This window comes from Medicago sativa, chromosome 3 (genome assembly GCF_051527215.1).
Source record: "Medicago sativa cultivar Bolivia chromosome 3, Bolivia_mono, whole genome shotgun sequence".
NCBI classification, from domain to species: domain Eukaryota; kingdom Viridiplantae; phylum Streptophyta; class Magnoliopsida; order Fabales; family Fabaceae; genus Medicago; species Medicago sativa.
The window spans coordinates 61,452,333-61,468,412 of NC_140751.1; the positions used below are offsets into that span (position 1 = coordinate 61,452,333).

The 16,080-nt window shown below is 34.5% G+C and overlaps 1 protein-coding gene across 1 annotated transcript; it reads left to right on the forward strand.

Moving 5' to 3' along the window:
• The first annotated feature begins 354 nt into the window (after positions 1-354).
• LOC146938883 (F-box/kelch-repeat protein At3g23880-like) lies at positions 355-15,256 on the forward strand. The gene is made up of 4 exons (XM_085749697.1): positions 355-1,480; positions 1,752-1,820; positions 14,614-14,706; positions 15,075-15,256. The coding sequence occupies exons 1-4, from the start codon at positions 442-444 to the stop codon at positions 15,254-15,256; spliced, it is 1,383 nt and encodes a 460-aa protein (XP_085605823.1). The 5' UTR covers positions 355-441.
• The last annotated feature ends 824 nt before the right edge of the window (positions 15,257-16,080 follow it).

Below are 16,080 nucleotides of genomic sequence, written 5' to 3' on the forward strand. Positions count from 1 at the left end.
TGTATAAAATATCATTGATAATCTACAAGCATTAACAAAATAAAAAGAACAGAAAAACGGGCACGTGAGTGTCCGTCTTTTCGCTAGTTGAAATAACGTTTGAAAAATTAATTATAAGATAATAAAATTAATTATAAGCTCCTAATGAAATGTCTTTTATCAAATATATTTTATTTTGTCCCTTAATTTTTTTTTGTTATACGGGTAAATAAACTACATTTTTTTTTTGACAAAAGGGTAAATAAACTACATAACCTCTACCAAAAAAAAAACTATATACCTTACCAAACCCTAATTTACAAGGAATGAGCGCTTTGATAAGTTGGAATTTGGTATTAATAAAGTTTTGTGGTAAACAAAGTTGTTGCATAAGAACCCTCTCATTCCCGTCTTCAACAAACATTAGGTTTTAGCGATCTTTATTTTTCCTGACAGAACGGAATGGCGTCAGGCACGAAGAAAACAGCAACGGAAACCCTACTAACTCTTCCCTTCGATCTCCTAGCTGAGATTCTGTGTAGGCTTCCGGTTAAGTTACTCCTTCAACTTCGGTGTCTTTGCAAGTCCTTCAATTCCTTAATCAATGATCCTAAATTCGCAAAGAAGCACCTTCGCTTGTCAACCACACACCATCACCTCATGATAACCTCTACGAACGACTTAGGTCACTTAGTTCTCTTTAATCCTCCAATACGCTCTGTTTTTTCAACCTCTGCTGTTACTTATCCTGATTGTCTCAAAAATGGAAACGGTTATCTTTCTCGCATGCGTTCTTGCGACGGCATCCTTTGTGTCACCATGGATAACGGTCCTGCTGTTTTGTGGAACCCTTCCATTAGAACATTCAAGATATTGCCTCCTTTGGATAATAAACTTTTCTCCGCATATAGCATTGGGTATGATCATTGTATTAATAATTACAAGATTGTTGCTTGTTCTCTTGGTAAGGGCACAACTGAAGTTAATGTTCATACTCTGGGCACAGATTCTTGGAAAAGGATACAAAACTTTCCATATTCTCCCCAGTCTGATGGGTCCGGAATATTTGTGAGTGGCACTATTAATTGGTTGGCAATAGACGATGTGAGATCTTCACGTTTCACTATTTCTCTTGATTTGGTGAAGGAGTCTTATCAAAAGCTCCTGTTGCCTGATTTGGAGAAGGATTCTTTGACGACTTTGGGGGTCTTGAGGGATTGTTTGTGCATCTCTGCAAATAGTACTTCTGTGTCTTTAGATGTTTGGATTATGAAAGAATATGGAAATAAAGAGTCTTGGACTAATTTGTACCGTGTTCCACACATGGAAGATCGGGTTTTGCGTCACTATATAAAGGCTATGTATATTTTTGAGGATGAACAACTGCTGATGGGCTTTTATGAATGGTCTGAATGTTTAAAATTGAAGTTGGTTGTTTACGATTCCAAAAATGGTACTTTGGAGATTTCTAAGATTCAAAACCTGTGTTGCACGGGTGCGGGTACGGTACCCGGTACGGGTACGGGTGCGGGTACGGGATACGGCATTTCTCAGAAAACAAAGGTACGGGTACGTTAGGATAAATACAAGGAGGGTTATATTTTTGCATGAGGGAAGGAAGGTTAGCAAGGAGAAATGAGAAGTGAGAACAAAAGCTAGTATAGAATACGATAAAGGAAGGATTGACTTTTATAGAATATGAAAAAGGAAGATAAGAAGATACAAGAAAAGGCTTGAGTGCTATACTTTTCTACTTCTGCAACTATTGGCAGACAAGAAAAAAGTAGCAGCAGTTCCAGAGTACCATACGAGTACCAGTACCCGCGGAGTACCCGGTACTGGTACGTTTTGCAAATTGGAGTACCCGTGCTTCAGAGTTCAAAACATCACTCGTCAGGGAGACCCACAAGTCTACGTAGAAAGTCTAATATCACCTTGTTCTTAATGTTAGGATGTAGATTCTATGATATGTCACTTGAACATGAGATTCAACTGCAACCTGTATATGGTTGATTTTTGTCTATGCTATTTATTTTATGTCTAGTCTGATAACTAGTGACCTGCTGAAACATTGTTGATTAATGGTTTATAGAAGGGTGAAAAGTTGGTTATTTTAATTTTATCTTAGTTAGAGTTTTTGGATTGAGGGGTAACCTTCGCGCAACTGGTAAAGTTGTTGTCATGTGACCAAAAGGTCACGGGTTCAAGTCTTGGAAACAGCCTCTTGTGTAAAAACAGGGTAAGACTGCATACAATACACCAAATGGTGGGACCCCTTCCCGGACCCTACACCAAATGGTGGGACCCCTTCCCGGACCCTGCATATGCGGGAGCTTCAGTGCACCGGGTTGCCTTTTTTTTTTTTAGAGTTTTTGGATTCTTGTCGTGCATTACATTTTAAGTAGTTCGCAATCATATACTGTATTAGATTATTTATCATTTTATTTTCTAAACTTTGAGTTACGATGTAGATGTTATAATGTCTGCTTAGCACATATGTGGACTTTTGAATGGTGCATTTTGCGGTGCTAGAGTGGTACATAAGATGCACGTCTTGTTTCTCTCCATTGCGGAGTTTTATTTTCCTTCTTCTACGTTATGGTCTCATTTGATCGTGGTTACGACATGTGGGATATTTGACTAACAAGGTAAATGATGGATCTCAGAAACCTCGCTTAATTGATGATTATAAAGAGCCTCTTGTTGTCATATGATTGCATTCTATTAGTGCGTGATTTTATGTACACCCTCCGGTCACTATTAGAAGCAAAAATTCATATTTTAGGTACATTCATTAAATGATGTATGTTGTCCATAATAAAGATTATATACATCATTAATTGAAATGAATCTAAAATGTTGATTTTTGCTTATAATAGTGACCAGAGGGTGTATTAGGTAAGAGCCTTTTGTTTTCATTCAATGAATACAAGAGTAAAGAATGAAAATTTATCTATAAGATGAGATCCTCTTGATTTGATTTTGTTTTTAATATCAAGTAACGTAAGATTTTGTATATTGTTTGTGCGTGTATCTGCATCTTAGTGATCTTAGTGTTGCTTCAAATTACATCTACTCAAAGTTTTATTTGATGTGTTTGATTTAGGATTGCAATAAGCTAAGTGTCAATATTCTTCTCTTTGCTTTATATTACTCACTTTGGTGAATTTTTTTCTCTTTGCTTTATATTCTTCTCTTATCTAAACATACAAGAACTATTACTATTAAATACATCTGAAATGTGCATTTGAATAGCTTAGATATTGAGGTTACAAATATAAATTAGATCACACAAAGCAAGCCAGTGTAAAATTTAAGCAACTTAAGATCCCACTAGTCTCTTTTTTTGAAGGGCAGAGATTGACTATGTTCAGTAAGTTCTGCTGTAGATCTAAACCGGAAATAATTACCTATTTGTGTGAAACATATGATTTTATAGTGTCATAATTTTCATTAGGATGGTTGTCTTGGTTCTTTTCCTACCGTGGAGGGTCAACCACATCTATTTACGGGGAGAAATAAAACGTGTTAAGTAATGAATGATCATACAAATTAATCTCATGTTATAGCTTGAATTGAATGTTTTTGTTTGTTATTTTTATGGAAACAAACTAATGGCAATTGGCAGAATAACTGAATATATGTATTTCAGGTTGCAAACTACTTGAATGATGATATTGGTGTGTGATGCAAAGAAGGGAGATGTGATTATTTAGTTGCATGCATATGCATATATATAGAGCATCCTGTTACAACGTTTGTTTGTTCTCGCGTTAGTCCTGTTTAATTTTTCAAGGATTCATTCATTATTCACATTTGTTTGCTTTAAATAAAACCAGAAATAACAAAATCCGTTATTGTGATTAGTATTATGATTACCCTTTTTGTTGTGGAGTTTTAGTTTGAGATTCATTAATGGAGTAAACATTAGTAAGGGTTTACACATAGGTAAGGATGTAAAGTAGTGAAACTAAGTGTCTAAGAGATACATGTATGTTCTCTTTTAACTCTTAGCCTTTGTAAATAAATCATGAATGAGCAATCACATTTCTCATGATAATGCACAGAGATACATAGTGTCTATGTAAAGATACATTATACATGTTTGTATGAACTATGGATTAACCTGAACGAAAGTGAATGCAAGGGGTGCTTGACTAAGTCAAAATTAAGTACCGCAGTAATTCTAGACAAGAGTTCTAGCTAATACTAGCATGAGTTTTTATTCTTATTATATTTTTAATGTCAATATTTTTGTGATTCATTAAATAGTATTTTTTTGTCATAAATCAAGTTTTAAAAAATAGCTTGATAATTGTTATGACATGTTAAATGCAATGCAACCACTTCTTCTTCTTTTGGGTTTAAAATGGCTCACAATCACTTTATAGTTTTAGTATCCTTATATGATGGTCCCATTAGCGTCTCTTTTTCATTGTGTTAAGAAAGTGTGAGTTACTTCCCTTAGGCAAAAAGGAATAAAGCCTGCATGTTCCTACAAATAGCAAAGTAAAGGCTTAAAGCTTAATTGCTTTAAATTTGGTAATAATTTCTGGTACCCTGGTTCTAGTTGAACAAGCCAAGTCCTCTAAACTATGCTTAGTATTCTTGTTGAAAGATTGTGTGTGATGAATAATGCATGTTGCCATGAGTCATTATTAAATAAATCTATGAGATGCTATGATGCACGGACACTCTACGTGCCCGACACCGACACGACACGACATCGACACGTATAATTACACTGAGTTACGTGATTTTTTCAAATTATTAGCAGAGTCAGCATGTCAATGTCCGTCGCCGTGTCTGGTGTCCGTCTTCGTGCTTCATTGATGAAATTTTATTTATTGTAAAAATGCATGAAACACAGTATGTTGGTAGGCAGCAGTTGTATGTATGATGTATATATCTCTTTGCCACTCACATGTTATTATTTTACTACTCATATAGAACTCACACAATTCAGATTAGCATGCCACAACTATTAACAAGCTAATTGTTGATTTATATATATTTTTTAAACTTGTTTCTCTTTATAAAGACATACTTGGTCCAAGTTCAAACACTATGAAACCTCTATCTTTCTTAAAACTTGCTTTATTCTTTCATGCTACCATCATCACCCTTGTTAGAAGTTAGAAGAATTTCACAGCCACCAAAAGAAGCATCCTTTTTAAAATATGTGCAGCAAACTTTCCAGCCACAACCACAAAAAGAACACTTGCTTTGTTCTTGCATCAGATCTGTCATCGGAGACCTCCGATCACTACCGCAAGCTCAGCCACCGGTTGCGTCCTTTTCCCCCTCACTCTCTTTTTCTTTACCTTCTTTATTTGTTTTTCTTTGAGTTTTAACATTGAAGTCTTGAGTTTATACTTCGTTGATTTAGCTGCACTAATGCTTTCTTATAGTTTTCATTTCACTTCATATCCTAATTTAATTTGATTGAAAGCTACATTGATAATCAAAATGAATAAAGCATCATAAATCAAGATTTTAGAAAATAAACTATCACATGGAGTTTTGTTTTGATCATTAGTTCTAGCAAACATAGCATTGCTCTTTCCCACTCTTACATTATGTTTGTATGCTAGTTTGTCATTTAGCGCAAAGTTGTAAAATTGTCTTTTTTCTTTTTAAATCGAAAATGTTAATAATTAGTGGTTAGATCATTCGTTCGAACTTAAACCCAGGAACTCCAAGTCTTTAAATCCATAGGAAATATTTCTATAAATCTATACTATATATATAAAGAAAACAACTCATTTTAGCTCTTTTTGGCTGACTTTTTCACTTTGCAAAAATGCCTTCAATTTTCAATACAAATAACACATGTAACAAATAGATAAGAATAAATTTAAATATTAAAAAAATGTAACAAACACGATATGAATTATATATGTCTGGTTTTTTTTTCTTTATCATTTAAAAAGTGTAACAAACTAGATGAGTATATTTATACTTACTTTTTCATTATCCCAATTATACCCTTAAACAACTTTTTCTATAATAAAGATTGTTATTTGTGTCATTCAAAAATAATTTTAGATTTTTTTGTTATATTGTTGGTGTCATTGAAATAGATAATCATCAATAGTTTGGTTTTTTATAACTTTTTTTTTTTGAATAATTGGTTTTTTATAACTTGAATGAACAAAGATTTATATTTTTAGTTTTAATCAAAATCAAAATTTAATAAAAGAAAACACCGTGTATAGTTTTCAAACATTGACGCAATAAAAAGAATGGAAAGACAGGCACTCACGTGCCCGTCTTTTCTCTATTAGTAATAATAATACCAACTTGTTTCTTTTCTAAATGGCAGTTTTTTCGAGATCCTCTGGGAACAAGTGTAGAACCAAGTGGATAGAATAATGAAGCTCTCACTCTTTGGAAAAAAAAAAAAAAATCTCCAAAACAACTTTTCTCCCGTACTCTCGCAGCAAACAAAATATGTGGTATATGCTTTGAATTAAAAACAGATTATGAAATATTCAGCATAAGGTCCACCATCCTCACCTAAAATGTCTAATAAGCATTTATTTTGTTAACATAACACATTTACATTTTTCTATTGTTGAATCACACCAAAGATCAAAAGTGAAGGAATTTAAAATAACATGAGTTGAATAAAAAAATTACATCAAAATGAATGTCATCCAAGAACTAAAATTTAAGATAAAAAGAATTTAGATGACATTCAAAAATGAACAAAACAATTCATCACAATGTTGGGACTTTCAAGGGAGTTTATACTGAGTTTGATAATCACATTATATTAAGAGCAATCACAAAAGTGATATTGACACCACATCTTTTAAATCTTTAAGGCATTAGGTATAAGGATCGTCTCACTTATGTAACTCATCAAATTATTATCCTTATTTATCAATTATTAAAATGTTCAATAAGCATACATTTTGTCTACTCAGCATACTACATTAGCGTTTTTCCATTATTAGATTCCTCCAAAGACCAAAAACGAAGAAATTTGAAAAAATATAAAAATAATGTTCAAAAAATTCAGCAAATAATATTCAAAAACTAACAAAATATTTCATCATAATGTTCTGAATTCTGAAGGAGCCTACAATGGGTTGGATCATATCATATTTCACTAAGAGAAACCCCACAAATGAGATTGCCACAATATCTTCATCAAAATGCTTAAGACGTTAGATATATTGATCATCTCACTTACATGTTGCTCAATATCTACTCTTGCATCTAATGTATAGAAGTTTAACTCACAGATGACACATTAAGATCTCTCCCTTAAGTGTGAGACTCTTTGTATCTATAATATGGTGATATAACCAAATAAGGCCAGAGGTGTTTGACGACATTGTCGTAGACGAATGTTTATACTCCTTTGTTTCATGAGAAGAGAGAAAATATATTAGAAAAAGAAATTAGTTGAAAAAGGAATCTAAACATGAGATAAATGGTAAGGGAAAATAGTGAGTTGTTGGTAATTTTATAAGTTTGTTGAAGAAAATTGAGTAATTATGCTACCAAAATATTAAGATCATTAAAAAAAATTCCACATCAATTTAAAATGTCTAATAAACGTTTATTTTTACTACTCAACAAAACACATCTACAATTTTTCTGTCAGCTTTCATCAAAGACCCAAAGTGTAAGAATTTGAAATAATAGAGGCTGAATAAAAAAAATATATTGCCTTGACAAAAAGATTTGCATGAAAGCAAATGAAATCCAACATCTAAAATTTAATATTAAAAATATTAAACAAATGACATCTAAAAACTAACAAAACAAAGCATCTTAATGTTGAAACTACCGGTGCAGCCTACATTTGGTTGTATCGTCGTGTTAGGTTAAAAGAAACCTCACAAATGAGATTGACACCACATTTTCATACAATTTTTTTAGGCATATGTATATAGTTCATCTCACTTGTATGTTATTCAACATTTTATCTTCCATCTATCTATTGTAGAATTTTAACTCATATTTGATACTTTAACATCTTTCTCATAAGTGTGCAAGTCTCCAAATCTGTAATTATGTGACATAGTCAAATAGGGTCAAATGAAGTCGCAACATGGTCAAAAAGATGAGTTGGTGGTAATTTAATGGAGGGAGGTTTATGTTCATTTCTTTCATGAGAAGAGATAAAAGAAAGTGAAAAGGAAAGAAGATGAAAAATAAATTTGATATTGAGATAAATGATATGGGGGGGAAAACAAAAGAATTGTATGTTTGTCGATGAGGTTATACGTAATGGAGTGATTTTGTGGTAATTTTAAGGGTAGTGGTGAAGAAGTTAGAGATTTTTAGGTAATTAGTTTATTAAAAAAAAAGTAACAACATTTTTTTAAATAAGCAAAAATCATGTCAACTCAACATTTTTCTATTGTAAAATCCAACCAAAGACCAAAAGTAGAGAAATTTGAAATAATAAAGATTGATTAAAAAAATAGTGCATGAAATCGAATAACATCCAAAAACTTATATTTAATATAAAAATAAAGTAAATGACGTCCAAAAACCAAGAAAACATTTAATCTTAATGTCCAGAGTTCGAATGAAGACTACAATGAGTTGAAACATCACATTAAACTTAGAGCGACTATACAATTGAGATTTACACTACGTTATCACCAAAACTTTAACACATTAGCTATATTTGTCATCTCACATATATGTTTCTTAACATCTACTCTTGCATCTAATGTGAAACTTTAAGTCACAATTGACACATTAACACACATTTTTTATGTGTGAGACTCTCTTCTTTTGAGATCCGGTGACATATCCAAATAAGGTCAGACAAAGGTATACCATTGTAAGAAAAGGTAAATTGATGATGGTTTAATGGAGGGAGATTTGTGTTCCCATATTTTATGAAAATAGAGAAAAAAATTAGTAAAAGAAAGAATATGAAAAAGAAATTTGAACATGAGAGAAATGGTAAGGGAAAAAAAGTAGTGTTTGTTTTGTCTGTGGAAATATTGAGAATAGAGTGAGTTAATGGTAATAAACATGTACTTTTGGTGAGTAATTAGGGTTAATAGTGCTTTATCCCCCCTGTAATATAAGCCACTTTTGGTTTTGCCCCCTGTAAAAAAAAAAGTTTTGGATTCCATCTTTGTAAAATTAAGATTCTTCAAAATGCCCCCTAGGCCATCTGACTCACCAGATTCCCTTATGTGGTGCTGATGTGGCACATGACTATGTATATTATTAACTTTTTCATTTTTTTGTCCTTCCATGTGTATAATTCATTGCCATGTAATTACGTATTTTTAAAAAAAATAATAAACATAAAAAAAAAAGATTAAATAGGCAATTACCCCCCATGAAATTGTAAGTTTCGTCAATTACCCCCCCTGAAATTAACAAAACTTCAATTACCCCCCTGAAATTGCACAACGTTAATCAATTTACCCCCTCCGTAAAAATTTTCTGTTAGTCAACATGACGTTTTGTAAATACCCCCCCTGAAGTTTTGCACTTATGTGCAAAAGCCCCCCGAACTTGAAAATTTATATTTTTTTTCTTATTCTTGACTCAAAAGATATTAAAGGCATACAATTAACGATTAACTTTAATACTTTAAACTCTACAATATTACAAGCTATTATAAGGAAAAATTCACAAGCTATTATCCCAAGGAAAAACTCACAAGCAACAATTCTTTCATTTGTATTTGGTTCTTTCTTAAACAATATTATTAGTTCAGAATCAACATCAGTTTCAGATTTGAACCACCTACATTGACCACAAACATCCGTGGCAAAACATCACAAACATTTGTATACATATACACCAACAAATTTGACAAAACATCTTAAGTTTGACAATGATTTATGATGAGTACTCATGCAACCAATGACTAAAAGGAAGCTATTCACACATAAAATAGAAAAAAAGCTTTAGGTCAATAACAACATTGATTTCACTCATTATGTTACATGGTATCATAGCTTGTGCCTTTCCACACCACATCACCCCAAGTTTAACAATCCAATAATACTTTAAACTCTAAAATATTACAATTCAATTAAAGTTAACCGTTAATTGTTTGCCTTGAATATCTTTTGAGTCAATGATAAGGAAAAAAATATAAATTTTCAAGTTCGGGGGGCATATTGCACATAAGTGCAAAACTTCAGGGGGGGTATTTGCAAAACGTCATGTTGACTAACAGAAAAATTTGACGGAGGGGGTAAATTGATTAACGTTGTGCAATTTCAGGGGGGTAATTGAAGTTTTGTTAATTTCAGGGGGGTAATTGACGAAACTTACAATTTCAGGGAGTAATTGCCTATTTACTCAAAATAAATCAGATTCTTTTCTTCTCCTTTGTCTTCCTCCTCATCTTTTTCTCATTTTAGATGTTCTTCATCAACCTTCATCTTCTTCATCACCTTCAAACCCAAAAACTCCATGAATTCTATACTTTCTTTTCTAAAAAATCCAAAACATAGTTAGACATCTTCATCTCTTTCTCCTCTCATCTTCCCCATTACTGTTTCCTCTCCCATTCAATCTCTTCACTAAATCTTGTTATCCCTTCCAATCTGTCACTAAATAAGAGAGCTTACATAAATTGAAAATTTTCATAAATTAAACTGAGCATTTTCTTGAGACCAACAATAAACTTCAGACCAAATTGATAACTAAGAAAAATTAAGTCTCTGTGAAGTTGGAAAAAATAATGATTGGAATAGCTACATATACAATACAAAGTTGGAAGCCAACAACAACAACATGAGCAACAATAAATTCGGGAAAAATTTAATTCTGGAAACCAAATATGGAAGAACAACAACATCTATCCCCTTTTCCATCAAACAACAACAACAACAAATTACATCAGTAAATTATGCAAACCAATTCTGACCCATTTTTAATCTCAAAATCAAAGAAGCATAAATCAAATTTGACCCATTTTAAATCTCAAAGTCAAAGAAGTATAAACTATGTTTGGTAGTTGTTGTTAACCATTGAGAGGAAGAGAAGAGGAAAAGAAGATGAAGATAGGAGATAATGAAAAGAAGAGGAGGAATAGAATACTGATGAGAGAAAGGAATGATGGAGAGGTTTTTTTTTAATCTTTATTTTTTTTATACTAATTTTGTTTTAATGAATCTAATTATTATTTTAAAAATGGGGAAAATGGCAAATGTATCAAAAAATGAAAAAAAATTAATTATACAGTCACTGTGCCACGTAAGCAAAAACTGTTGACTCAAGGTTGCCACATCAGCGAATTTGATGAGTCATATGAGTCAGGGTCTATTTTTGAAGAATCTTGATTTTACAAGGATGGAATCCAAAACTTTTTTTTTACAGGAAAAAAACCAAAAGTGACATATATTACAAGGGGTAAATTACTATTATCACCAAAAAAAAAAAGACTCAATAAAAAAATTCCAGATCGATTCAAAATGTCTAATAAACATGTACTTTGTCAACCCAACAAATCTGCATTTTTTCATTGTCCAATCCCATCAAAGACCAAAAGTGAAAGTATTTGAAATATAGAGGTTGGATAAAAAAAAATTAAAGAAAATGAACGACTTTAAGAAATTTGTATTTAATAAAAAGTAAAAAAAAATGACATTAAAAAAACAATAACTTGTTATATTGTTCAGAGTTATAAGAAAGCCTACAATGAGTTGAATAATCACATTTGAGTAATAGAATCTCAAAATGAGATTGACACCACATCTTTACCCAAAACCTACGACATCAAGTATATTAGTTATCTCACTTATATGTTAACATGACATATTAACGTCTCTCCCTTAAGCGTAAGACTCTATATGTTAACATGACACATTAACGTCTCTCCCTTAAGCGTAAGACTCTATTAATGTATATTAGTTATCTCACTTATATATTAATGTAAAATTTTAACTTAAACATGACATATTAACTTCTCTCTCTTAAGCATAAGATTCTTTGTGTATGTGATGTGGCAAGATAACGAAATATGGTCAGAAGCACAACATCGTAGAAAATGTGGTTTGGTGGCGGTTTTATGGAGGAGTGTTTTTGTTTGTTTCTTTCGTGCGAAAAGAAAAGTAAATTAGAAAAAGAAATTTGAACCTAAGAGAAATGTTGAGGGAAAAAACTAGGAAGTTTATGTTTTATCCGTGAGAGTATAGAAAATATAGTGAGTTGCTGGTAATTTAAGGCGTTGGAGATTATTGGAAAAATTATGCTACTAAAATATTAGACTCATTAAAAAAATACAACATTAGTTTAAATTGTATAATAAGCATTTATTTTGTTGACTCGGTATAACACATCTAAATTTTTCCATTGTCCCCACCAAAGACGAAAATTGGAGGAATTTATGGTAACAAATGCTGAATAAAAAAAAAATTGCATGAAAGTGAACAACATCCAAAAATTAAAATTTAAGGTGAAAAATTCAATCAAAACGATGAGTTGGTGGTAATTTAATGGAGGGAGGTTTATGTTCATTTCTTTCATTAGAAGAGATAAAAGAAATTGAAAAAGAAAGAACATGAAAAATAAATTTGATATTGAGATAAATGATATGGGGGAAAACAAAAGAATTGTATGTTTGTCGATGAGGTTATACGTAATGGAGTGATTTTGTGGTAATTTTATGGGTGTAGTGAAGAAGTTAGAGATTTTTAGGTAATTAATTTATAAAAAAAAGTAACAACATTTTTTAAATAAGCACAAATCATGTCAACTCAACATTTTTCTATTGTAAAATCCAACCAAAGACCAAAAAAGTAGAGAAATTTGAAGTAATAAAGATTGATTAAAAAAATAGTGCATGAAAGCGAATAACATCCAAAAATTAAAATTTAAGGTGAAAAATTCAGCAAATTACACCAAAAAACTAACAAAACAAATCACCATAATATTTGGTCTTTTGTGAAAGCCTACAATGAGTTGTATCATCATATTAGACTAAGACCAATCATACAAGTGAAATTGAAATCGCATATTCACATTAAGTCTTAAGACATTAGCTATATGGGTCCCCTAACTTATATGTTGTTCAACATCTACTCTTGCATAAAATGTGAAATTTTTACTCACACTTGACAAATTAACATATCTCCATTAAGTGTCACAACCTTCATATACGTGATCCACCACCAAAAATTGTTCCTCACAATGTTGAACTGGGATATGATACCATCGTTGGACCTTCTAGGGGAGTCAACGTTGATGTGGATTGATACATTGGAGAAAGAACAATCACACAGGTGAGAAGGATACCACATATTCATTCAAAATTCTAAGACTCAAGTATGAGTTTTTTCCACTTATTTGTTGTCCGACATCCATTATTCTATCAAATATTTGACTTTAACTAACATCTGATACAACATTAATATTCTCTCACGAAATTCTAACCCGTGCTTGGTACGGGTGTTCATACTAGTTCTGCTACAATTGTGGGAAGAAGCGACCATTTGGATATTGATCGTACATGACCAGAAGGTGACTGCCGGTGCTTTGAATGCGGTGGTTGCTACGGTGGTAAAATGTATAGGAATGCTTCTTGGAGCGGATGGGGGGTGTGTACCTGCAGACACTCCGACGCTCAAGTCAGTAGAGATCAGAGAGTGAGGGTTTGAGAGAAAGAAAGAGTTCTACCATGGGGACTGCATTGAGTCCCCTATTTATAGAGGTGGAGGGCTGCAGAGCTGTTGTCGTGGCACACCTAGCTCTGGCGGTTACGAAATTGTGGGAAGTGTAACCGCCAGAGAGTTTATTGCGGGAACATGCAGAATGTGCAAAGAGACGTTGGGGTTCATTTGAACCGGTCACGTTTGCTTCGTGCACCCCCCTCGTGGAGAAGGGGTGTGTCACAAGTAACGATGCCAAACGTGGAGTTTGGGCTTTGGATTGCATTGGGCCTAAGTAGTGGGCCAAAGATCCTTTTGGCCGGTCCAAAACAGTAGCCCCCCTAGTCGTTACTCTTGGTGAAGAGTGATGACTTAAGTGTGGGCGTTCGACTATTCATGACAGACCACCGGAGGATGTTTTTCGAGCATCTTTCCCGTGAGGAGAGTCTTGCTCGCCAGACTTTGCGGGCATTTCGGACCCAGGAGGTAGCTTATGGGGACGGTCAGGAGTGTTAAGAGGATTGGACGGGCGGACTCGCCTATCTCTCAGCTCTATTCGCCTCACATCTGAGCGAGTTCGCCATAGTGATGAGTCATGTTTGCCATCCTGATGTTTGGCAAGTAAGATCAGACTGAAAGGTTCCCTCGCCAGAGAGTTTGGTCGAATGTCATTCCGTAATTAATGCCCATGTCTCAAGGGAAAAACTGAAGAGACATGACCTTTGGTTTCCGTATGACACGTGTAAAGGCTATTGTGGTACTTGAGTACCTATAGTTTGTAGAGTGTTCTCGGTTTGTGTTTCCGAGGTGTCATCGTAACCGTTGATTCAATCCTGACGTTCCAGGAACCGCTGCGAAAGATCAGGGCCCTTAGATGAATGGTTTGATCAAATCAGGATCGTAGGAATGTTGCAGGAAGGCATAGTTGTACGTGAAGGACTGTATCGGATAGGAGGTCGCGTCTTTTGAGTGGTTTACGAAACGAGTATAAATAGCTCAAATGTTGTTTGGAACATCACTTCGTTTCATTTTCTCACAGACTTAGAAGATTTTTCTCCAGAGTTTCTCAAAGGCGAAATCTTTCCAGTCTTTCACCTTTCTACTTCCAAGTCTGATCCTTTCATGGTAACAGGTAACATTCTGATGACTTCATTTCTTTGTTTTTGCATTTGTGTCTTCTTTAGTTTCTGCTCTTTTTAGAAACCATAGGAATGCATGCCCTTAGGGCAGAGGTGTTTCTGACTCGGTGGTTTCCGTCGTTGGTTACGGCGGTTGCCACCATGCATCAAAAGACTTTGAGTATATGTTGTCTGTTTTCCATTAGTGTTTAGAAGAACATTGGCGACAGGCTTAGAGTCTAGGGTTAGGGTTAGCCGTAGCGTAGGCGTTTTCACTGTTTATAGTGCCCTCAAGCCTTCTAGAATTTTCTTTTCTTTGTGATCAAACCTGTTAGTTTCGGAGGAGATAATAGTGACTTTCTCCATGTTTTCCTCCTTTCAGGTCTGATCATGGTGGGAAACCTAGGAGAGAATAAAGGAGCAATGTCCGCGGATTCTTGGGTAGGAGAGGAAGTGTTAGGAACAACATCCCATTTTGAGGTAGACGGTGTCGGAATACTCCCACGCTGTCCGATTGGGAGGAGAGAAGATTGGGAGATTCTTCTCCCTAAAGTTGCAGACTGAGTATGTTCGCGCTTTCTGAGGGACCGTTTCCCCATGTACGAGGCAACCTTCAAGGAAATGGGCTTCAAGCTTCCCTTTTCCTCTTTCTAAGTCAGTGTTTTCGGGTGGTTGGAAGTGTGTCCCTTCCAATTGAAACCAGACTGCTTCGCCTATTTGACGGCCTTTGAACTAGTGTGCCATTTTCTTCGACTTCCTGCTTCCAAAGATCTTTTCTTTGCCATCTTCACCATCCAGCGAAGTTTGGATAAAGACGACGGCTGTAATTGGGTGTCTTTCCGCCAACGTACGACCCTTTTCGAGGCCTTTAGTAGTGGTGTTACCAGGTTTCACGAGAGATACTTCTTGGTGAGGCCTCGGACGGAAGTGGCACTCCAAAGCGTCCTGAGAGTGGTTGAATGCGGTGGTTGCTACGGTGGTAGAATGTATAGGAATGCATCTTGGAGCGGATGGGGGGTGTGTACCTGCAGACACTCCGACGCTCAAGTCAGTAGATATCAGAGAGTGAGGGTTTAAGAGGAAGAAAGAGTTCTACCTTGGGGACTGCATTGAGTCCCCTATTTATAGAGGTGGAGGGCTGCAGAGCCATTGTGGTGGCACACCTGGCTCTGAAAGTTACGAAATCGTGGGAAGTGTAACCGCCAGAGTGTTTATTGCGGGAACGTGCAGAATGTGCAAAGAGACGTTGAGGTTCATTTGAACCGGTCTCGTTTTCTTCGTGCACCCCCCTCGTAGAGAAGGGGTGTGTCGCAAGTAACGATGCCAAACGTGGAGTTTGGGCTTTGGATTGCATTGGGCCTTAGTAGTGGGCCAAAGATCCTTTTGGC